Genomic DNA, 24,430 nt, shown 5'->3' with positions numbered 1-24,430 from the left:
TAAAATCACAGCTTATTTCAGATGGCTTGTTTATTTAAAAAAGCTCAGTTTCTCTATTTACAACTTGTGCAAAAACATTTAAAGGTTTCAAGGACTTTACATTGTAAGTTTATTTCAAGGCACATACATGAGACAACAGCAACAGTATAGTAGTGGAAACAAACAAAAGAAAATAAAAGAAATGTACATAATAATTAAAAGTTACTTTGGTTCCCAATGAATTCTAATTTCAAAACCCATCTTACCCACAATACCTTTTAACATGAGACTGTTTTGTTTTAAATCTGACCCTTTTTTTAAAAAACTTAACAAAAAAACAACAGATGTAGAATACTAAAAAACATGTTTTTTTCTGGCTCAGTTATTCAACATAACATGGCTTTCAGGTTACTATCACAATGAACCGTCACTCACCTCACCACTCATCTGTTCCAGACTAAAGTCTCATAATCTAACTATGAGATTACGAATATCAAAGTTTTATTTTAACCATTAATTTCAATTTTTGATAATTTTCTGAGTCAATATTTAAGATGATACACTCTAAAAAAATGCTTGATGGTTTTAACCCATTGTTGGGTCAAATATAAACATTTTCTGGGTTAATTTCAACCCGGCTGCTGGGCTCATCTCTTTCTGACCCAACGCTGGAAATAACCCAGCATTTTTGTTAAGAGTGCATCAAGATTATATTTCAGAATGTTCATTACATGTTGTAGGATGATTTTATGTAGAAAACAGTAAATCACACACAAAAAAACATAGATTTTAGAAGGGTTTTCTTTTCCCAGCAGGGCCACATTTGTTAAAATCAGCTAAACTTTGATACTGTCACACCACTGTCAACCAATTTTCTTAGGCCTGTTTTTAATAAGGTCCAATTACAGATGTATCTATCAAAAGTAATGAAAAACCAAAAGTAATGAAAAACATAATGAAAAAAAATATATTCTTACAAAAACTATGAATGGGACACACACAGATCTAAGACATATTCAGCCAAATTTGTTGTAGTGCTTTGTTCCACCAACCTCATGGTCATTCAGACTAATTATCCCAAGCTAAATCAATGTGCTTCTTTCAAGAGATGGACTGACTATTGAGTATGAGTAAGGGCAGGAACCACTGCTCACAATCTCTTTTGTGTAATACATTCATCTCACCACTACTGTGGTTTCAGCTCATCCATAGAAAATAAAGAACAATGTATGCCACACGAGCTGTGCAGTTAGTCACAATGAATCACAACGTGCCATTCTTGTCTGGAGGACAAACCTTGACTTGTTAGAAATGACATCTATTGATGTCTTTCAGGCAAATGTGCTTTCTGTTCAATTGTTGCTTGAAAATCTGTCTGAGACCTCTGTTTAAATGATGTCAAGTCCTTTAAATTACCCACAATAAGTCATACAGTACTGCTAGGTAAAAGTAAAGGACGGTTAACACCAAGAACAGTAACTAGGATAACTATATTAGCATACACACCAACGGTTACGTTGCTGCCCATGAAAAATGCACGAGCCCTTTAAACTCAAATGCATTCTGATTGGCAGTCAATGTTTAAACATTCATCAGGTGGAATCGCTCTGTAACTGATACCAATAATATTGTTTCTCTATAATATTGTTAATTGTTGTAAATTAAAATATTTAAAAATGTACAGCTACAGTTATTGTCCTTGGTGCGAACAGGCCCCATGGGAAGAGATAAAATGATTACATTTTAGTAAAACATTTCTGGTTTTATTAATGACCCACCAAAACCCACTCTAAACTGGCTCAGTGGTACAAATACATCCCACTGGAAATTATAAAGAGGGACGCTTGGTGCAGATTTCTCTTTCAATCGGTTTTAATTCACAGCTACTTATTTGAGTCTCTTCTACCACAGGGAACCCAAGCCTAACAGCCACACTGGACTTCAGACTGTGCGGTGGCATTATCGTTGGCCAGATTATTTGAATTAAATAGTTAATGAAGTACACATCATTTAAAAGGCCTTTTAGATAAGAATGTTCCCAGATTTCAAGGGAATCGGAGACGCAGTGGTTGGCTTACTGGATGCTGAAAACTTTCCTGACCACAGAAGTGCAGTAGCCCTTTTTTCTTTCAGAGATAATTTTGCATGTGCTACTGAGAAAGCATGTATGTTTATAGTCTATGCAAACTGCAAGCATACTGAAATACTATGTAAATGCAGACATATTAGTTACAGATATCAAGCATTGTTTGTTAGGGTAATGCCAAAAGAAATTTAGATGTAAACAGGTATCCAGCGATGTAATCTGAACTTGGTGGCACACTAGAGGGCGATGAAGGGTTAACTCCATCAATTAAAACCAGACTGGTCTCACGGAAAGTCGTGTTATAGTCACGGAAAATTTTATTCATTTATTCGTGTCCATGGCACAAAATTCAGCTTTCTTCGTGTCTCTTGCACAAATTTCTATAAATAGTTTTTCGTGTCCATGGCATGACTTTCTTTTTCGTGGAATTTCATGTATTGTTTTCTCATAGTTTTTTCCTATTTTTTTACCATTATCGGTTGGGGTTAGAATCACTTTCTGTTACATTTTTAGACATAAAACCCAAACCCCAACTTCAGATGAGAATAGTTTTAAAAGCGGAAGAATAACATGTAGAAACCAATACATAAAAGTACATCCTAAACCATACCCCAAATCTGACAATGATTTATAAATAATAAACAATACATAAAATGACACGAAAAGAAAGTTGTGCCACGAAAAACTATTTATAGAAATTCGTGCTGAGTGACACAAAAAAAGACATTCATGCTCAAAGCACGAAAAAGCAGAATTTTGTGCCATGGTCACAAATAAATTAATTACATTTTTCGTGACTATAACACGACTTTCCATGAGATCATGTTGATTAAAACTCATCAAAGCTATAAACTCCTCCCCAACCATGAATAGTTCTGCCAAGCGAAAATAACCCTTGCATTCTTCTCTTTTTTTTGGACCAGGGATTATGCAGCAGGGATTCTGTACTCTGTCCACAAAATCAAAGCAAGAAGTCTATGAATAAGAGCACATGATAAATACTCCACAGCAAGCCTGCATTCCAAACTTGGCTCTCTGTCCTGGATAACCGGTGGGCCGATAAAAAAACAGTCCTAATTGCACTCACGCAGAGATTTGAAACTCTTACAAAGAGTTCTGTTTTTTTTCTCTCTGAAAAAGGTTTTTGTTTAATGTCTATCCATCGTCCCACCTGATGTGATACATGATTAAAAATGGGTCTTGATCAATAAAGGGAAGGCTAGATAATTGATGTCCATTATGTTGCTGTTAAACGCTCATAATAAGATTCATTTGAAAGCAAAGGGATTCAAAGTGGGCTTTATGTAACAAGCTCACATCACACATGTAGGTATGGCAACGTCAAAATTGTTGGTTCAGTTCCCCGGGAACACAAATACTTTACGTTGTTTCAGATACAAAGCCTGCCAAATGCACAAAATGTATAATTCACAGAAACAAATGATAAAGACGGTAAGTTGTCATTTTTGTTGTCTGCTTTATGTTTCATCATTACAAAAAACACAGTATGTCTAAAGAGGTCCATTTGAATATTACTTTGAATATCCCTATTACCAAAGAGTTATAAGACAACAAGTCTCCAACCAAAGAGAAAAGGCTAGACAGTGTTTTCTGTCTAATAAGTTGCTCTCCTCTGTATGCACTGAAACATGCTTCCCCCTGGTGGACAAATGAAACATGATTTGGAAAATGCTTGCACATAATTCCTTTTAGTTATTTCCCTACCACATGTACTGTTGGCCTCCTTTGCGAACTCCAAGATGTTAATCAGTGGTCTTTTTCCTCTGCAATGTGATTTTTACAAAAGCTCATTTCCTGAATGACTGCTTACGCTCTCTGTTCCATTAAGAAAGTGCACTTCAATTGGAAATAAGACGACGAGAATCTCAGCTCATTTTTTAGCTGCAGCTTAATCAGCAGTGTTTAGGTTTCCTGTCCACTGTATTATCTATACTACTGTTGTGTGAAAAATGGGCATGTTTTGGTTTTTCATGATCAAAAAGTGGTCAAGAGGCGAATTTGTGGACTGTGTCTGCAGCAGGTAGCTGACAAGCTCAGATTATACAAAACAACTATGGCATCCTTAAGCCAAACCGTCTGAGCCTCCGTATTATAAAACCATTTCATATTTACGAAGAATAAAAAATATAACAGAATTCCACATATTTTTCCATAATATAAATTACCATGTTGACTGCACCTGGAAATATATTTATATATATATATATATATGTGTGTGTGTATTGTACAGTACAGTATATTGACTGCATACGTATAAAAGCATCATGTGTGGCAGAAGTCTACACTGGGAACATTGCTGCTCTTACAGTAAGCAATGCTATTGTTACTAATGTGACAGTCTCTAAGGCCAATTCCTCCATTAGGTGTGTAGATGGGCTGAATTCTGAAGTCCCCCTTTAAAAGCTGCTCGTTATTTAAAGACACTATCTGAAAGCTCGTTTCAGTCATTTCCAGGATGGAGTTATCCTTTTTAGTGCCGGCCTCACAGTAGTCGTCTTTTCTCCTGCCATGATTATATTTCCATTTGGATGACGACGATAACCTGCTTTTTTTGTGCATGTTCCAGCAGAACAAACTCAGAAGTGTCACTAAGACCACCAACACGGCCCCACCTATCACTCCGGCCAATAGGAGCGTTGAGGTGTTGTCTTGCTGTGCAGCCTGCTCTGTTTCAGAATATGCAGATGTGGATTTTGTCTTAGCCTCAGAACAGATCGTATCCTCCCCTGGTCTGTAAGTGTTAAGAGTATCCAGGACATACACACAAATGCGATACAAAGATTGAGGCTCCAGGTTTGTCAGACTGAGCCGCCTCTGATATCCCGGGACGGTTGTTTCACGAGTGATATCACTCATTAAAGTCTGCGCCATCTTCACCCATGTCACTTTGTAGGCTGTCACAGTAAAGTAAGATTCCCAGCTCACATCAATATGGGTAGAGTTGACAACATTGAAGGACATTTTTAAGGGGTCTTCATAAGGAGGTAGGGGCCCGGGAGGTAAATGTGGCACTGGGGGTGTGGGATTGGCTGAGGAGGGGTAAAAAGCAGTGGATGAAATGGTAGTGAAGTGGGCAGTTCTAGAGGTGGTGATAATTTTGGTCTTGCGTGGTGGCAATGTAGATGGATATAAATGGGTGGGCCAAGGATGCAACACTGTGCCCGCTGGGCAGTCAATCGCATCTAAGGTAAGTTCTCGAATCACCATTCCACGCACCCTCTCCGGACTGTGGCATATGAACCCACGGACATTTATTGCAGACGGCAGAGACCTCAGCCAAGCAATGACCCACTTAATGTTGCAATCACAGCGCCAGAGATTGTTTCTCACATTGAGGTGCCTCAGGTTTCTTAAGCCATCAAAGACACCTGGTGGAAGAAACTGAAGACGATTGTTGGAGATATCTAACCTCTCCAGTTTATTAAGGCCGGAGAAGGCTTTCACATCAATATTGTCAATTTGATTTTCCTGCAAATTGAGTTTGGTCAGAGACGCACCAGGGAGCAATGATGGCGGAGTGGTGAGTGAATTGCGTGCTAGGGACAGCTCTTTGAGGTTTAGCAGACCCTGGAAGGTCCCAGGAGCAATAGCCTCATCCTCTAACATATTCCCATCCAGCAACAGTCGCTGTAGAGTGGTCACATTTTGAAATGCATCCTCATCGATGTAAGCAATGCGATTTTCATCCAATCGCAGCTCTTTAAGATCTGCCGGTAATCCAACAGGAATGCTGCTCAGATGGTTTTTAGTGAGGAAAAGTAGCTTGAGGCTGACAGCTTCCCTGAAAGCCCCCTCCTCTACCCCTACAGTGGAGATGGAGTTGTCATCCAGGTGGAGTTCATCTAGCATGGCTAACTGAGCAAGTGCTGCCCTGGAGATAGTCTGAATGTTGTTTTCCTGCAGGTGAAGCACTTGAACATTCTTGGGAAGGTTGAGGGGAAATTCATCCAGCTGGTTTCCATATAGGTAAACAGTCACCACAGAGCCAACATTGTGTAACTCCAATGGAAAACCGGCATTGTTGATCTGATTGTTGTGTAGGAAGAGGGTCTTATATCCCTCTTGTACCCCAAGAGGCACAGACGTCAGGCTCCTCTCATTACAGTAAACAAATGTTTTATCACAACGGCACTCTTCGGGACAGGATGAGATAGGACTGAACTGCACGTGCAAGCTTAATAACACAGTCAACCAAAAGCGAAGAAATGAAGTCCAATCGTTATTCCAAAATCCAGCTTGAAACTCCATAATGAAAAAAAGGGAGGAGAACGAAATGACAAAATCTGAGGGAATAAAAAATAAATCCAGGAAAAAATAAGTCCTGTAAAATACTACTGTGTAATCCTTGACAATTTCTAGTCTTTGTCTGGAGAGGTGGTCTCATTAAAGTGCAGGCTTCTCTCACTTAAGCCATCGGTGCTGAAATATCAAATCATTCCAGAACTCCTTTCGTTCAGTGCAGGGCCCAAGCAGGGTGTGACTGAGGGTGCGCTGGAGCATGGAGTCACACTGGCCACATCCCAGCCTGCTGTCAAGTGCTGATGGGCACCAGCCCAAGCTGCTCCCGGAAGATGTGACATTTGGGTCCAGGGACCTGTTTAAAAAATAAGAGGAATTAAAATGTATACAGTAGCAGCAAAAACCATCAAAATGTTATAGGCTCACAAACAAAAGCCTTCATACATGAACCAACCAATTTTACACAATAAAAAGACAATCATTTACATAAACAAAAGACAATCAAAGAAATCTGGATATAAACATATTGACAACTTACAGCATATGCATATATAAAATATAATATGCATATATATATATATATATATATATATATATATATATATATATAAAATATGCAATAGTATCATATTGTGTGCATTTCAAATAAATAAATACAATTTGTACTAATAGCGAGTTAAAAACTCTATAATTTTTACAAGTAATTATAATTAAGCTAGTAAAATTAATTAAGCTAGGATATTGCATATGGCATCTTCATGGCGCATCTAAAAGCATGTGTAGTTCAAGGGAGAAAATCAAATGAGTTGAAGGACTAGTGGAGGGATTGTCCTCTACAGCGCTCAAAATGGCAAATACGGCCTGTGAAATATTGGGCTCTAATTTAGCATTACTAATAAATGATCGATACAACCAGCCATTTTTAGTAAAAGACCCATCTCTCAGCAAAAAGATTTTGAATTTGTTCAGTCAATTTCTAGGTGAGTTGAAACTGTGACATGTTTAAAGACTGGAAATCAGAATAAACTCTTTTGCAAACCTTTAATCAGGAGTGGATAAAACTTCTATTTTGCACCTGGACAGAAAAACTGTGTATGCTATATTTCACACAGACAAAAAAATTACATTTTGTAGTTGACCCTCCTAAAAAGAATTTTTGGGCACAGCTAACTAGAATATACATTAGTATATATATATATATATATATATATATATATATATATATATATATATATATATATATATATATATATATATATATTCCATATATCACCCCTTGTGTCCTGACCATGCACAGGCTACTCAGATGTGTTAAGGGAGATGTGTGATATATCAAATAGCTTCTTAAAAAGGTCCATATACTCAGTACAACGACATGTCCCTGGTAGTTATTCAATCATATAAGCCTACTTTAAATGCTGACCTTGTCTCGTTCACTACGCACGCACTGGACACTACTGCCATGGATTATGCTTACAATAAACAAAAAAGTTAGTATAATTGATAAAACATTTCGAGGCTGTTCAGGTTAACTCCAGAGAGCAGTGAAGACTCTTAATTTGAATGAATAAGCGCTGAGAGACGTGAAAATAGAACAGAACTGGTGCCATTACGCATTGATGTTTGACCAGATACACTCTAAAAATAATGGGGCTTAAAAGGTTTTTTTTTTCATTAAGAAAAACATTATTGGTTCCTCAAAGAACCATTTAGTTAAATGTTTGTAGAAGAACCATTTCTTTCATACGTTTTTTTATAACATAACTAACATTTTTTACAGAACCTTTCTGGGTTCTTCAGATGTTAAAGGTTCTTTATGGCACCATTTAGCAAAAAAAATGGTTCTTCTATGGCAACGTAAGCATCTTTATTTTTAATAGTGTAAATCACATTAGTTATCCACTATTTGCAACTCTATATATGTTTTCAGATATATTAATAAAAATAAAAAAGGAAGCTTTGCGTATACCCAAGAGTGCGCGGATAAACCCACATTAAACAGCATAACAGTTGAAATTCCCGATGCACAAAAGCTAGGCGACATGACAAAAAGAGCAGTCGTTAATGTGTGATTACTTTTTAACTCACTGCTTAGCCGTCATTCACAACCTATTGGCTTTCGACTGGTAAATATATTTAATCCACCAGAGATTAATTTATGGTGTTTATAAAAATCAGCCTACCTTATCAAACATGATTTTATCCTTATCCGAGATACAGCTAAATTCTTAAAGCACATTGAACAATTGCACCTTTCTTCATGCGCGTGGTACAAAAAGATCCAGCGCCATTCCCAAAACATAGTGCGTTAAGAAATCGCTTCCCAGACCCTCTCTACCCGCAGCTCCGTCTGACAGCATACTGACTCCCGTCTGGGGAACTCGATGTCCGCGAGTCAGTACTTTTCCGCGGCTCCCTCTGATCCCGTTTTCATGAAACCATCAACAAGACCTTTAACTTATAGAAAAATCTAATTTACATCATCCACTTTTTCAGCAGTCGTCACCCAAAACGGTAAACTCGCCAAAAATGTAAAAAAAATATACATCCACGTCACAATGTACAGTATCACACCACCACACTTCAAAACAAGACTTCACACTAATATAGCCTATCTCCGGGAGATGTTTACAGAGAAAAATGCGCTGGTATAGCCTACTCCGTTTCCTGCATACCGTCTCTCTCTCTCTCTCTCTCTCTCTCTCTCGCTTTTCACTCACACTCTTTCTCCCTGTCTCTGGTTTGCACTCCGTTTTTCGGTCGGTCCTCCCACACTGTCCTAAGTGAAGAGACTACAGGCGAGGATAAAATGACACTAACATTCACTTTCTTGTGTGTTTACGAATAACAGCTCGCTTTTAGTGTCCGTATGTTTTAATGATCAGCATCACAGTTTTATCTAGTACGATTTGATCACGCTAAATAATCTATTACGAAAATAACCAGTTTAAAAAACTGCAGTAAAACCATTTGCCTATTGAAATCAATCGAAAAATATTCTAACTACAAAAAAAGGGTACCTTTTCGTAAGAGATGAGCTGCATTTAAAAGGAAAACACGATTATGAAGACTTATGTCTTAAGTATGCCTTCTAAAATTAGAAACGCATTAAATTGTTTTAAACTCAAAATGTAATGCACATTTTAATCTACAGAGGCCGCTATTCAATCTATGGTGGCTTAAGGTTTGGTTCTGCTCACAGGTAAAGGTTTAACAACAGCTGAAGTGCAAAATGCTATTGATACAGAAACACTACGTAGTTTTCCTGTAGATAAACAGTGCTGTAATAAGAAAATTTCAGAAGGGAAACAATTATTTTGAGGTTTATTTATTTTTGTGATAGCAATGCCTGGTTTGGAGTGAAACTCAAGTTAAATACTTTTTACTGTGTCTGTGGATATATTGTGTTTTGTCTGTTAGCTGCAAGGTGAGCTAGTTAATGGCTACAATACTCTGGGTAAGTTGTAACATCAGTGAAACATGTTAAAACACAATTGTGGCAATAACTATCACAGTAAAAAAAAAGGCTTTGCCCATTTTATTTATTTTTTTATTTATTAAAATGTTATTAATTTTTACACGTTAAAGTCAGATTTTTGTCATAATCCTTATTTCATAATGTTTTATATCACTCCGGTGGATATTTTAATATTAAATCTCACCACAGGGTGTTACAAGTAACCTGGTGAATTGAAAAATTTTACTCTTCTTATTAAAAGTAAACCATCCATTTTCGATTTATGCTGCAAAGATGACAGCAACATAATTTAATAGCAAAAACATGTGATTAGCAGTGGAGGCCTGTGACTTATTTTTTCGAGGGCGCTCAATGCGAAGTTCGGCACAACTGTATGTAGCCCGTCATGTGTGTGGTTCCTTTTTTCAAAATATGTGTTTTCCCAATCGAGAGATCCTGTGTGCATCACGTGTCTTGTCAAAATAAGTGCCTGCTGCAGACGCATCTAAAGTGTTTATGATAAAAGAGACGCTTGCGTTTGCCAGATACTCACATAATTTCATGCGTAATCAGAGTTTAATGTTAAGGGAGTGTCTTGCGCGTATTTTGTGAATGTGAGCGTCTCTTTTATCATAAACGGTTTTGATGCATGTGCAGCAGGCACTTTTTTTGACAAAACACGTGATGCACATGGTTCACATGACACAACAAACACATATTTTGAATTAGCGCCCCTCAGATGAGCAGCACTGATGACAAGTTTGAATCATATTTTGAATGCACTGGCTTAAAACTCCAAGATAAAGACAGAACTGTCAAAATCACAACCCTCCCAGATCTCCCTTATTGATATTGATCTAAATATTGAATATTTTTATCATAAGACAGTAGTTTAATGCTTATGTTTACCTTGATCAGCTGCTAAGAGAAAGCGGACCACATACTTTTCCTCTGCACACACCCAGTCTTGCCTCCTTTTCTATCGGATAATTTTTATTTTCATATGTTTTATGTTATCCTTATAATTTATGTAATGCTTGGGTTCAAATTAAAACGGCTAAATGTTGAACATCTTTATCTCCATAAAAAGTAACCATGGTTTACAGCAGTGGTTCTCAAACTTTTTCTGCGTGCGGCCCCCCCTTGTGTACGGTGCATTCCTTTGCGGCCCCCCCAAAGAAAATGTATGACAAAAACAGTTCTAAAATGTAACATTTTAATTAAACAAAACATATTAAATTATACAAAGTAGTGATGTTGGTTAGTAGGCTTATTTTTTTGGTTTAATTACACAAAATTTATGATAAATAAAATAAAATGATAAATAAATTTTATAAAATATCATAAAACTGGGGCCCCCTGGCACCGTCTCGTGGCCCCCCTGGGGCCCCGGACCCCAGTTTGAGAACCACTGGTTTACGGTAATCACAATAATTTTTGGGTATTTGTATTAAAACCACACATTTATTATGGTCTAACTACAATAACAATATTTATTATTCAAGCCGGGATTAAGAATTCGAAGGCCCCTGGGCACAATGTCTTGTAGCCCCCCTTAAACAAATTATATATATATATATTACATGATTCTTTCTGTTAGAAACAGATCTACTTTTACAGGATTTACACTGACACATTACAGCATATGACCACAACCTGTAGGACAATATCAATACCTGCAGGTATTTTTAGTGCAAAATAGTGGGCACAGAGGTGCAAATGCTCAAGTAAAAAAAGGGCACGTTTTCTGTGCCACTAGTTTCAAATATATTTACATTAAACGACAGTGCCAAGGAGAGAGTGGACGGTTTTACTAATAATTGGTTGTTTATTTTGCTCAAGGCAGTAAATCGTTATAATTCTTTACACTAAAAAAGGAGTCTTGCTGCTATTTTGTTAATTTTACAGGGAACACTCTCAAAAATAGTGGGGAAAAACACTGCAGAATGATTTACAAGATATTTTAGACTCATTTTTAAACTAAAATCTGTTACGTTTGCCTTATCTAAACTTAAGAAAACTTATAACATTATGAGTCATGTTAACAAGACACAAGTTAACTGTAGTTGTCTTTTGGCTAATTAGCTGTAAAGCTGAGGCACTCATAGGCCATGTTTACATTAGAGCATTTGCGTTTTAAAACGGCATTTTAAAATGAAAACGATCCTCGTTTATACTGGCATTTTAAAAAGAATCTTCATCCACACTATACACCACCATAAACCCATGAAACATGACCAATCATGTAACTGGGCATGCGCATAAAAGTGTAAAATAACTTATTACTCTAATAATAGCTTACCTTTGCGCATTTACGCAGCCTAGGGGTGTGCGATATTGACAAAAAGTCATACCTGGGTCCTTTGCTGGCAACTATAACAGACACTATTTTTGAACCTATAAAAATGTGTTTGGGAAAGTCTTATACTGTTCTATCTCCCCCCTACAACATATTAATATGATTAATAGGTTAATTTTGATTTTATAACTAAACATAAAGGTCTTTATGATTTAAAAAGAAAGCATTCAAGTGAACAGTACTAACAGTAGCGAACTTGAAGCAAAAATAAATTTTAGCAAATGCAAACTTCAATCAAACATAGTAAGAGGTGAAGTATTGCTTTAGCCTACCAGAAATGCTTATTGCATTAATTTTTAAAAGTGTGCGAGGTCCGTGCACGTCCTCCGCTAGCAACACAGAATAGCTAAAAGCGCAAGCGCCTAAACGAGCATTATATATTAATGACGTTGAGTTTATTGTTTTTATTAATTTATATTCACAAAACTTATCAACAAAACATCGATTAAAATTAAGAGACAAATTATCTGAAACGAAATTCATTTTAAAGTAGCAAACAAAACTTAAATTAAACTCAAAAATAATGTCTGACCCATTACAATTCTCCCTTCATATTGGCCTTTACAACGCCTATATGGCGTTTAAAATGACAGTCTATCTTTCGTAAGCTAACTAAGTTTAAAGAAAACTAAAACACATTAAACCCAACAATACTCAAACATTAATATAAAACAGACATTATCTATAAGGATACATGTTAAAACAATCCGATATAGCGTTTATAGCTGGTTGGTAGATGTTTACTATTTTTGGCAAAACCTCCGTTGCAAACCAACATTTACATGAATAAAATAATTTTTACTTTGAAAATGATGCGTTGTCAGGTTAACATCAGCTGTTCGTTTACATAAGACTCCGTCTACGTTCATTTACACTCAGAGCAACGTCTGAGTTCTCAAACTAAAACAGGGTCTTCAGCGTTTGCGAACGAATCCATTTATGAGGGTCAAAAACGGTGATGTAGTGTAGATGAAAGGCGTAAACGTAGCAAAAGTAACGCGTTTTAAAGGATAAACGCATTAATGTAAACATAGCCATAGTTTAGTCATTTGATCTCCACTCCACACAAGTCAAGAAAAACACACCTGGAATACGACCTTTGTGAGAAGATCCTGCCTACCTGTCCGTCTGTAGGCAATATGTGCTCATACGCAAATGATTTCTCTACCAGGGCTACACTGATTTGCGTCATTTACAGCAGTGGTTCTCAACCCTTTTCACTTCAAGGCCCCCTAGTTGCCTACAACAATATTTGAAGGCCCCCCACTCACAATTTTTTTTCCACATAAAATTAACTAGAGCTTGGAATGACTAGACAGATGTATTTTCGATACTAAAATGGCCAAAAAAATACAAAAAAACATCTTGATTTTTGTGTATTTTAGCTTATTTTAATGCTTGTTTTGTCTAATTTTTATCATTTTAAATCATCTTGAGGCCCCCTTGGAAATCTGCTGAGGCCCCCCTGTGGGCCCCAACCCACTTGTCGGGACACATTGATTTAAAGGACAATCACACATTCAGGATGGATAAATAAAAGTAGCGAACATCTGCTGCTCTTCTCACTCATTATGAACTATTGCTACCCACAGTCCGATCAATTCAGTGCTGGGTTATTTGCACTTGAACAATTCCATCATTTTATATAAAAATTATCAATTATATAATTTTTTTTAATTAAAATTTCATCCCATCGCCCTGTTTTACATGTGTGCAGTTATAAACATTTAGTTATTTCTTGTCTTAGGGTGAAACTGAGAAAAACATGAGGGTAAGCTTTCTTTCTAAAGCCCAAAAGAGTGTAATATTCACTAACTATTTTCATAGTGGCTTGCACGGCGCCCAGAATATGACAATACAGTACTCTGTCAGACTGTACATTTTAATAAAGGGTCACATTACTGTACACATTATTACATTATAATGACAGTGTAGGCCCTTACCCAGTGGAAGGGAAAACGTCAAACATTATTTAGGGCCTTATTTCAAGTTAATTATGCCTGATCTGGCAATCAATTGCAAGTGTTATTTTATAATGACAAGGAAGGGTGGGGATTTTTAACCAAAATAGTGTCTCCTACCTTATTGAAAATAAACTGATCTTAGTAAATAGGACATAACATCACATGCAGTTTCCCAGTTAGGAGTCAATACCATCAGTTTATTTAAATCATGTTTATATCCACACTATGACAACTGCACAGAACAAACGTATGCATTATTCAATACCTGTTGTTTATGTAGTGTGTTCAAACAAAAATACAAAGTGAATTATGAGTATCTGAATGATGCTGTTTTTTAACTGAAAAGAATAAAAATGAAAGGTTAAAAATGTAGGCCATACATAGCAGAGAGGCCAAACATGCCAAAGCTAACATATAGGCTAAGTTTCGCATTTGTGCTTATGGGGCACCTACTACGAACAAGGGTACGGTAATACTTTAAGATTAGTGAGAGAGTGTGGGTTCATGGTATTTAAGTTTAACATAATTAAAACTATTTAGCCTTAAGTTGCTCAGTCTACCCATTAAAATATAAATATTATACAAATAAAATAAAATAAATACAATTAAATACAATGCTTTCCAAATAATAAATTACCTATAGGTAACACTTTACTTGAAGGGGTGTTCATAAGACTGACATGACACCTTCATAATCATGACATGACACATGTCATGAACATGAAGGAGATTTTATGCATGTTTATGAAAACTGTCATTGAGTGTCACTTGCTCAATTATGTCATTATTAATACAAAAATGGCATTGTTTGAGATGTCTTTGTTATGACAACTTGACAAACCAATACATCATAACTTTTCATTACCAAGACAACATAACTTGTCATAAATCTTTTAGGCATCATAATTTAGGTGCCACCACTGAAAATGCTCAGTCTCCTCTGTTCTTACGCCAACACCGTGGAACATCGAGAAGCTTCCGACTGAAGGATCTAAAGGATCTAGCCTGGACATGTAGTCATCAAATTATACTAATTGTTAATAAACAGACACGTCAAAAGATTATATTTAACTTTATGTATGTGCACAAAACTAACAGAGCTTGTCCTTCCTCACAGAGAGGGTTCTGGAATTTTCTGACATAGATGAAAAACAGACAATTTTTTAAAATTAATTTAATTTAATTAACATTTTTTTGCAGCAACCCACCATTGTACTGTTTTCATTTAATTTTAGGTGAATCTGTCTCCAATAATAAAATACAATTTAATCAATTTTAATAATTATTATTATTGAATGATTGATTTTATTTCTCTAACACCTGGAGGAAACTGAAAAAAATTATTCACCATTATAAAACGATTTGACAGAGAATTAACACTTAATGACATTTTAATGACACATTTCATTTGTACCACTGTAGTTGAGGTCAAGAAAAATATTTATGACACTGTTATAAAACAGAGTACTAACACTTCAAGTTCAATTTGTATCACTGGTAAAAAGTGGTCAAACACAATTATAATGGCCTCATGAGAGCCAATATCAAAACCAACCACATGACAGTTGAATGTAATGTTAACCAATAAAGCTAGGTAGTTTCTTAATTTTGATGATTGATCAGCTATGTCATGTTTATGACAGATTTATGACAAATGATGTTGTCTTGGTAATGTCAATTTGTCATGACAAGTTATGATGTATTGGTTAATGTCAAGTTGTCATAACAAAGACATCTCAAAAACTGTCATCTTTGCATTAAAAATGACATAATTGAGCGAATGACACTTAATGACAGTTGTCACAAATGTGCATTAAATCTCCTTCATGTTCATGACACGTGTCGTGTCTTATAAACACCACTTTAAGTAAAGTGATACCTAACTATTTACTAATGCTAATGATTCATAGCATGCCACTGAGTTCAGTCAACATCTTATATTTTAAAAGGGGACCCTCTGTGTTATAGAGAGTTTTATGTTCTGCTGCTTATAATATGGAAATAATAAGCTTCAGGTCACATTTATTCTGGTAGTTGAACACTCAGCGGTTGTCTGAGAAGCAAAGCTTAAAATCTTGATCAAAGCCCTCACTCCCTGACCCTCTAGACCTTATCCACAATTAGGGCACTACAGGAAAAAAAAGATGCCCACTTGCACACTTGGTGATTAGTAGTTTAAAATGTTCGTGCTGTTTGATTGTTTAAATGCACATATTGTATTTGACTTTACAAACCAATGGTGACTTTATAAGCATAAATACATACGATACTGTGTCCTGAACTCATGGCATGATACTTCACTATAGAAAGAGTACAAAAATAATCCTCATTTCCTTAGCACATACAAAGACATCTTCACCAGATGTTCCGAGAACAAGTGCTTAATGGGCTTAGCCTCTCTCACAAGAGGACAGTCAAAGTTTGCAATATTTTACTCGGCCGAGCGAAACAGCTTCAGCAAGCTGTAAAAACAGAGACCCAAAACAAGCAAGGCCTTGCTTTATCCTACGGACTTGGCAGAGAAAGACAGTAAGACAGAGGTCAGAGAGGCAGTGAGAGGATGGGCCTTATCCAGCACCCAAATCCTGCGAGGAGCTCTACCGTTTGAAGTCACATCTGCTGCAAATTTCCCTCTGCTGAGCTCAGCCAGGAGGAAGTCTTAAGTCGGAGGGGGGTGGATTTTCCCGGTGGTACTGCCGAGATCTTCTGACTTGCTTAACCCTCATACCAGGTCACCAGTACTAGACCTGTATTCACATAGCTGGGTGTTGCATTGTTATCAGAGTGGCAATCTACACAGACAAATTGGGATATGTAAGTATGACGTTCTGGACAATTGCCCATATCTTGCTTCTTTGGAATATTTAAAGAGTTTTGTTCCAAAACGCGATAAACGGCATTAAAAAAAATTAAATCAGTATTGTATCAGGTCAGTATTAAAAAGTAAATTCTTAATTTTATGCAAAATCCAATATCCGCAGTGTTATTTTGTCATCTTTTCTCACTTTTCCCCAAAACTCGATAAACGGCCATCTTCCTTCTCTACAGAAAGCAATAAATCGGCTCAACAAATCACAGCGCATCATTCCACGCATTGTAAACAATAATGGTGGTGCGTTAAATACAAACGGAATCCTAGTTTTCCTCATCTACTTTGTACTTTGTGATCAACAAACAAACAAAACCAAAATAATACTTTGATGGCATTGATAAACCTGTGGTGGTTTTCTGCAGCGGGGAAGAAAAGTAAGCCACTCGGGCAACGGAAAAATGTTGACTGCTGCTTGTTCTCACACGACAGCATTACGCCTCTCTCATGTTAACACATTGAATCCAGGGGATCTTATGAAAAACTTTCCATTATTTTACTAGAAGTCAACGAAAATCAAGCAGGACCAAAACATTTTACAGCTGATCGCTGTTGAAAAAGTTCGGCGACGACATACGAAGAATGACCACAGCAATGACAGTGTTCTTAATATGACAAAGTAAGTGTTTGATTAATGCCATTAATGTTTATTTTTTTAATCAGTGTATACCACAAGTCAACTAAATGAATAAATGAATAAACATGGCAAAGATGAATGCACATTTATATATTGATTTAATAGATTTATAGCATTTAACTTGTCATGGATTTATTGCATTTTGCGGAATAAAATATCTGTTTTGATAATAAATCTTTGAAAATCTAATTATGGAGTATGATTTTAATTATAGAGCTAAACTCTGCACTTTTGATCCTGACCTTTTTTTTATAAGCTGACTTTATTAAATTGTAGTTAAAGACGGATCTCCTTCAACGGATAATAATGAATAACCCCATGGGTCATGTGTACAATTATACTTATTACAACATAGTTACATTTTAAGTTAAACACCCTTTAACTGGCATTTTAAATTACTCGTGTCGTGCTGCATATATTGTCATGAATGACTTATGACTGTCCCTGCAAATAAAGATGAGGTGGTCCCTTACAATTTTTCTGATACACTGCAAAATTTATTTGCCCTTGACAGATGCTTTTTTTAAGTGCATTCAAAGTATACTTTTGTGATACTGCTAAATATATACCATATACTTTCCCCTGGGATTGAGCCCATGATGTTTGCACGTTTTGCACAGCGCTTTACAGAGCTACAGGAATCTCAGATTATCATGCAGATTAAACCCCACAATGTATTAGGGCAACCGTTTCTGTGACTTCACCTGCTGCTGTTAAATTAGGGGCGCTAATTTAGTAAACACTCCAAAAAGGTATGCTAAGGGATGAAACCTACTCCAATTTGCAGTGCTAAATATGAGCTGTGTCCCAATTCAAAGGCTGCAAGGCCTTCTAAGGACGTATTCTAATGCTGCGTTTACACCAGCCACGGTAGAGGCGGCAAGCGCGGCTGATTTACATGTTAAGTCAATGCAAAGACGCAATTACACACGGATTATGATCCTGCGGCACGGTAAGCGCCCCGTGAATGGCGTTGCCGCGGGAAATGCGCCAGTTGAAAAATCTGAACTTCGCCAGATTTCCTCTCCACGTTAACCAATCAGGACCTTGCTGTATTAGTCTCAGCGGAGTCGGAGAAGCCCCTCCCATGACCCGAATTTCCGCGTGAATTTCTCGAATGACTAGCATTTCACGCGCGGTTTTCATGTGTGAATGAAATGAGTGAACTCAAATATTCAAGCGTCCAACTATGCGCGAACAGCGCGTTTTTGCCGCCTCTACGCAACATAAGACTGATTGCATCACAGCAGGGTAATTAAAGTAAAGTTGTCCCAATCAAAGGATGCTTAAAATTAAGCCTCAAAATGCGTCCTTATTTCTCCACGTTGTTAAGGATAGAACGAATGGATCCTACACAGCCTAGAATATACCAAGATTCATTGCGCGCCTGTAATGGCTGGATATAATGGTTGCATATTTTAAAATAAATAATTGGCACCTTTATTAAATATAAGTGTGTATTTAGCAAAATATGGTTCTTGTCGTTGCTTTAGTATTATGTTATGTTGTTATTAAGCTCCTACAGTACTATTCGGACGGAATTAGTTTTACATAAGGAGGTGGGGTAAAGCAACTTTTTTCAGAGCTTCTCAATGATTTTTGTCCTGTCCGAATGCTCCATGTCTGTAAATGTCAGTAAAGATTACGCCGACTTTTACCTTCTGTAAAAAGGTCCGGAGAAATTACCTGAGGTAATACTAATCTAGGGCGAATAGACCAGCTGTAAATATCCACGTAAATTGCATAATTTCCTGTTATTTTGTGGGTTTCTTTCAAATATAAAAGCGATTTAAGAAGCATTTACTTGCATTCTAGGTGGAAAAACAAGTCAGTGGCAATTACTGACAATTGGCAAATTCCTGAATAAAATGACACAAACTTAAAAAAGTCAGATTTACTTCTCAGAAGCACGGAACTGTTTCTGAAACTGAAGTTCTCCCCAAACTGAAATTAAACGCAGTGTTTCACTTTTTCCTATTCTGTGTCATGTTGTTTGCACATCTGATATCAAGAAGAAATGTAATGTGCACGTTACAACGAGAGAAGTGATGCACTGCGCAATCGAGTTATCCCTCCCACTTCTGAAAGTTTTACTGAGATTTCTAATCCCATCCGAATTGACCATCAATATTACTGACGTCCTGTAGTAAAATTATATTACGCCATCTAACCCTGAAAACTAATCCCGTCCAAATAGGGCTTAAGACCTGAGCTTTGGTTTGTCTTTTTTTTAGATTTCTACCAGCTATTTTGGGGATAGGAAGAACCAATAAATATAATAACCAAATATGTTGGGAAGAGCAATTTTTCTTGAATTTTTTCTTAATTTAGTGTTTAAGAAAAATTTTCAAGATTTTTTTGCTTACCCCATTGGCAGATTTTTTGCTTTTTTATGCACAAAATCACTTTGATATTTTTGATCTAAAGACTAAACTTATTTTCTTGGGTCATTTTTCTCATCAAGAAAACGCATCTTAATTTAAGAATTTTTAGATATTTTACTGAAAACAAGACCAAAATACTAAGAAATTTTTTTTTTGAAAATATTTTTTTGCAATGTACAACAGGTTCCAGTTACACAGAATTATGGTGCAAACAACAAAAAATTTGATGTCCACATCCAGGTCTTAGGAGGTTGATATTATTCCGCAAAACTTTGCGCAGATGCATAAAATGATCGTAATACCTTATTAAGATCCTCTGCTTCATACTTGTCTGTCTCCATTTTTTTTTCTCTTTTAGCCAGTCTTTGAGAAGTTTTAATGCTCATTCTGTATTTTTTTGTGTGTTGGCTTCGTAGCTGTCATGCTCTATTTTGTCAAGTTCAGTCTCAGTGAGATCTCTGTGTCTTGTCGTTGTTCGTTCTTCTATCCACTGTTTAAATGTTTTGTTTTTTCCGTACATGTTAAAATTAATGTCAAAATTTTGTGGTTGTCCAGTGTTTGTCACAAGATGGCGCCAAACAGTAATCTTTATTGGCGCGGAGCGATTTTAATCGTACAAGTAGTACCGGCTATGCGTTATTACTTTGGAGCGGTTATTATTTGAAAAGAACGAACCTGCAAATGTCTCAACTGACCAATCAGAATCAAGCATTCCAGAGAGCCGTGTAATAAGATAAGTTAATATTTTTCTGGTTCCATCTTCGCTGTGTCCCGCTGAAAGGCGCGGTGGGAGCGTACAGCAGGTGTCGCAAATTATGTTTCCTCCGAAGGTTAGACCATCTCATTTCAGTTCTCTCTGTGGACTTCGGAGGCGGCCACCTTCAAAGACCAAGTGCTCGTCTTTTGAGGTTGCGTTCTTAGAATGTCGCAACCCTTGAATTGGGACACAGCTATGGTCAGACTTTCTTTGTTTTCTGCAAATGACCAATTGATTAAGCATTCTAATCCATCAAGCCAAAGAAGAAATTATAAATAGTCTATTTCTCTGATAAACAGAATGTTTAAAAAAAAACAGTTGAGAATTATCTGGTTGTAATTAGTCAGTTTAAAAAAAAATACTATACTCTTTGCTAATCTGCTCTAGATGCTTAAAGCTCCAATACAGATCATTAGATGTTCATATTGGAGTGTTGCTCGTATCATGTTAAAAGGCAATTGATTTAACTGATTTGTGTTTATTTTTCAGAAGGTGGAGAAGAAAATAGCTTTCATATGGTGACCAGTAAAGATTAAATTATTATTATTTTTTTAAATCTCTAAAGGACTTGTTTAGACATAGAGATGAACTGCTATTTATAAGAACTGATAACAACCCACAATAAAATTCATTTGGCAGTCTAATAATTCTGTTAATCTCAGATTACATCTTCAAAAATGTAATTTCACACCTGAAAGCCATGTCTGATTTGAGTTCATTGTTTTAGGCACTCCCATCATCCAAGTTAGTGATTAAGGTGCTAAAACTAATTGTGCTTTGGAGTTACCGTTCACGTTTATGGTAATTGTGTCGTATCTGTGTTGCCATTGTTCACGATTAATGACTACAAGATGTCTCAACAAGGGTGTGAACGTGAGACTGTTTATACAACTTGATCCAGTTAGACAGTGTTTCTTTTTTGCTAGCTCTGAATTCAGTTTTGTTGTTTACATTTTACAAATTGCCCAGATAGTTCCCTTGTCTCAAGACAAATGCGAATTGCTTCCAGTATTTTGTTTTTAGAGGTAGCTGTTTTGCTGCACGCCCTTAGAGGCTCCTGGGATAGTTTGTTTATGATCTCCCCTTATCGTGACGCTCATCTGCAAAATGTAAGAAAGATCTGCAAATAAAATTTTTCCCCCATATGGCTTTGCTCAGACAAAAACCCCCTCTATTCCAATCTGTACCTCCATCTGCTCCCTGTGGTTTAGCACAAAACAGTGCGTTTCTCTTCTTTTCCTTGCAGAGAGAGTGGACATTTAAAGAAAAGTCCTCCTGGGGAAGGTCACTAGGAATGCTGGGATATATTGATACTGGTGTTAAAATACACTTGTGTGAAGTCTTATGTTATGATCCTCACTGCACCGACTAGGCCGCTGTAGGCGTTGATATAAAGTTTATTGATTTACAGCATCGATTGGCCCCTCCTGCTGTATGGCCCCTCAGATGCATGTTGGTCCTTGGAACTTTTTCTTTTCTACTTCTGTTTTTAGTACCACCAGTCCACCCAGAAATAACTGAGGCATGACATTACACATGACATATTGCTAATCATCCTGAGCTGACTGCTACAGAGGGGAACCAGAATGCCCTCTGTTCTTCCTTCCAGCCGCTCTTTCTTCCCCATACTTATTTTCAGGCGGACAAAGGAGTTGAAAAAAAAAAGGAGAAATTAAAGGGAGCCAAGGTCAGTGTGCATCTGGGCCCTTTGTATAATTCATGGCTTGCATCGCACATTTAAATATTTTTTCTCACCCTTCAAAGTGTGGCACCTCAGATAAATTGCACTGTTCTGGAGAGCTGAACGGCAGGGCTCGTGTCCTCATGCCACTGCGACTTAAGATGAAGAGATAGTGAACCTGTGTTCATTATTTAGAGAAGCTGGAAGGAGCCTGGTACAAAAACTTGAGTGAAACTTGAGGGTGAGGCTAAACTCAAGAGTTAACTTTGTTAAATGAAGGGTATCTGAATTTGAAAACGGCTAACTTTAGCCTAGCAGCACTGAAATCACAATCCCACCCATCCAAAGACACACCTCCTCCAAAACACATAAACGCACACAGACCAAAAGCCCATTCATGTCTTATTCACCAGTGAGAAATACAGCACATTTTTGGTTGTGAGGATGTAATAGTTTGCTTGTATTTTTGAAAACATAAATATTGTATGCTAATTGAACGCGCTGATGACGTGTTATGTCTACATGAACGGTCTACATGATAAATATTGTACGCTAATTGAACGCGCTGATGACGTATGATACGTGAACGGTGCACAGTGGCATGCAAAACACATTCACAGAAAAGGAGCAAAAGTTGCGTGTGTCCAATAATTGCATTCAGTCCAAGTTCAATCATTTGTTGACATTTTTTTTATCCTATGCCTTTCACAGATGACAAATATTTCTACAAATACATTTAGACACTTTAACATAGTGATTGCTATTAGGATGCGAGGAGACTTTCAAACAGCTTAAAGGAATAGTCAATTTTCTTAAAAGAAAAATCCAGATAATTTCCTCACCACAATGTCATCCAAAATGTTGATGTCTTTCTTTGTTCAGTCGAGATGAAATTATGTTTTTTGAGGAAAACATTGCAGGATTTTTCTAATTTTAATGGACTTTATTAGACACCAACAATTAACACTTAATTCAACACTTAACAGTTTTTTTCAACGGAGTTTCAAAGGACTATAAACGATCCCAAACGAGGCATAAGGGTCTTATCTAGCAAAACGATTGTCATTTTTGACAATAAAAATAACAAATATACACTTTTAAAGCACAACTTCTTGTCTAGGTTCGGTCCAGCGTGACCTAACGTAAATGCGTAGTGACGTAGGGAGGTCACGTGTTACATATATAAAACGCACATTTGCGGACCATTTTAAACAATAAACTGACACAAAGACATTAATTAGTATCAGTTGACATACAACAACGTAGGAACGGTCCTCTTTCACCACATTGTAAACACTGGGGCGGAGTTTCGCGTTCGTCCTCTGTGACCTCTTGTTGTGATGACGTATTGCGTCGGGTCACGCTAGCACATGACGACCGGATCTAAACGAGAAGTTGTGCTTTAAAAGTGGATATTTGTTATTTTTATTGTCAAAAATGACAATCGTTTTGCTAGATAAGACCCTAATGCCTCGTTTGGGATCGTTTATAGTCCTTTGAAACTCTGTTGAAAAAACTGTTAAGTGTTGAGTTAAGTGTTAAGTGGTGGTGTCCATTAAAGTCCATTAAAATGAGAAAAATCCTGCAATGTTTTCCTCAAAAAACATAATTTCTTCTCGACTGATCAAAGAAAGACATCAACATTTTGGATGACATAGTGGTAAGTAAATTATCTGGATTTTTCTTTTAAGAAAATGGAATATTCCTTTAACTTTCTGGATCAAATCAGACACCCTGCTTTTAAAACTATTTACTATATTAGTGAGAACATCTGATGGACTTCAATTGTTTTTATACAAAATATTAATCACATATATGGTAATATATTTTCATGTATATTTTCTTTTTCTTTTTACATGTTACCTGGACCAATAAGTGGTTGTTAATTTATCAGCAAAACAGTTTGAAAATCTACAAAGTTGCACTTTCAATCAATCTTTTTTTGTATGCACTATAATTTAATATCACCACATTATGACCTTATGAGGCACAACAGC

At 36.6% G+C, this 24,430-nt stretch overlaps 1 protein-coding gene across 2 annotated transcripts in view; it reads right to left on the bottom strand.

The window, feature by feature from the left end:
* Positions 1-12: 12 nt before the first annotated feature.
* The window catches only part of flrt2 (fibronectin leucine rich transmembrane protein 2), a 48,879-nt gene continuing 24,461 nt past the window's right edge, over positions 13-24,430 (bottom strand). The window contains exons 1-2 of one of the 2 annotated variants that reach the window (XM_065257398.2): positions 8,509-9,088; positions 13-6,680 (exon numbers count right to left, since the gene is read on the bottom strand). In XM_065257398.2, coding sequence (XP_065113470.1) covers positions 4,349-6,334 — 1,986 coding nt within the window. In that variant the 5' untranslated portion in view covers positions 6,335-6,680; positions 8,509-9,088 and the 3' untranslated portion in view covers positions 13-4,348. Of the gene's footprint in view, positions 6,681-8,508; positions 9,089-24,430 lie in introns of those variants that run through there. The other variant, XM_065257399.2, reaches the window with a different exon arrangement.

This window comes from Paramisgurnus dabryanus, chromosome 12, assembly GCF_030506205.2.
Source record: "Paramisgurnus dabryanus chromosome 12, PD_genome_1.1, whole genome shotgun sequence".
Lineage (NCBI taxonomy): Eukaryota > Metazoa > Chordata > Actinopteri > Cypriniformes > Cobitidae > Paramisgurnus > Paramisgurnus dabryanus.
Note: the sequence above shows the minus strand (reverse complement) of the source record. Positions and strands in the feature narration are given on the sequence as shown.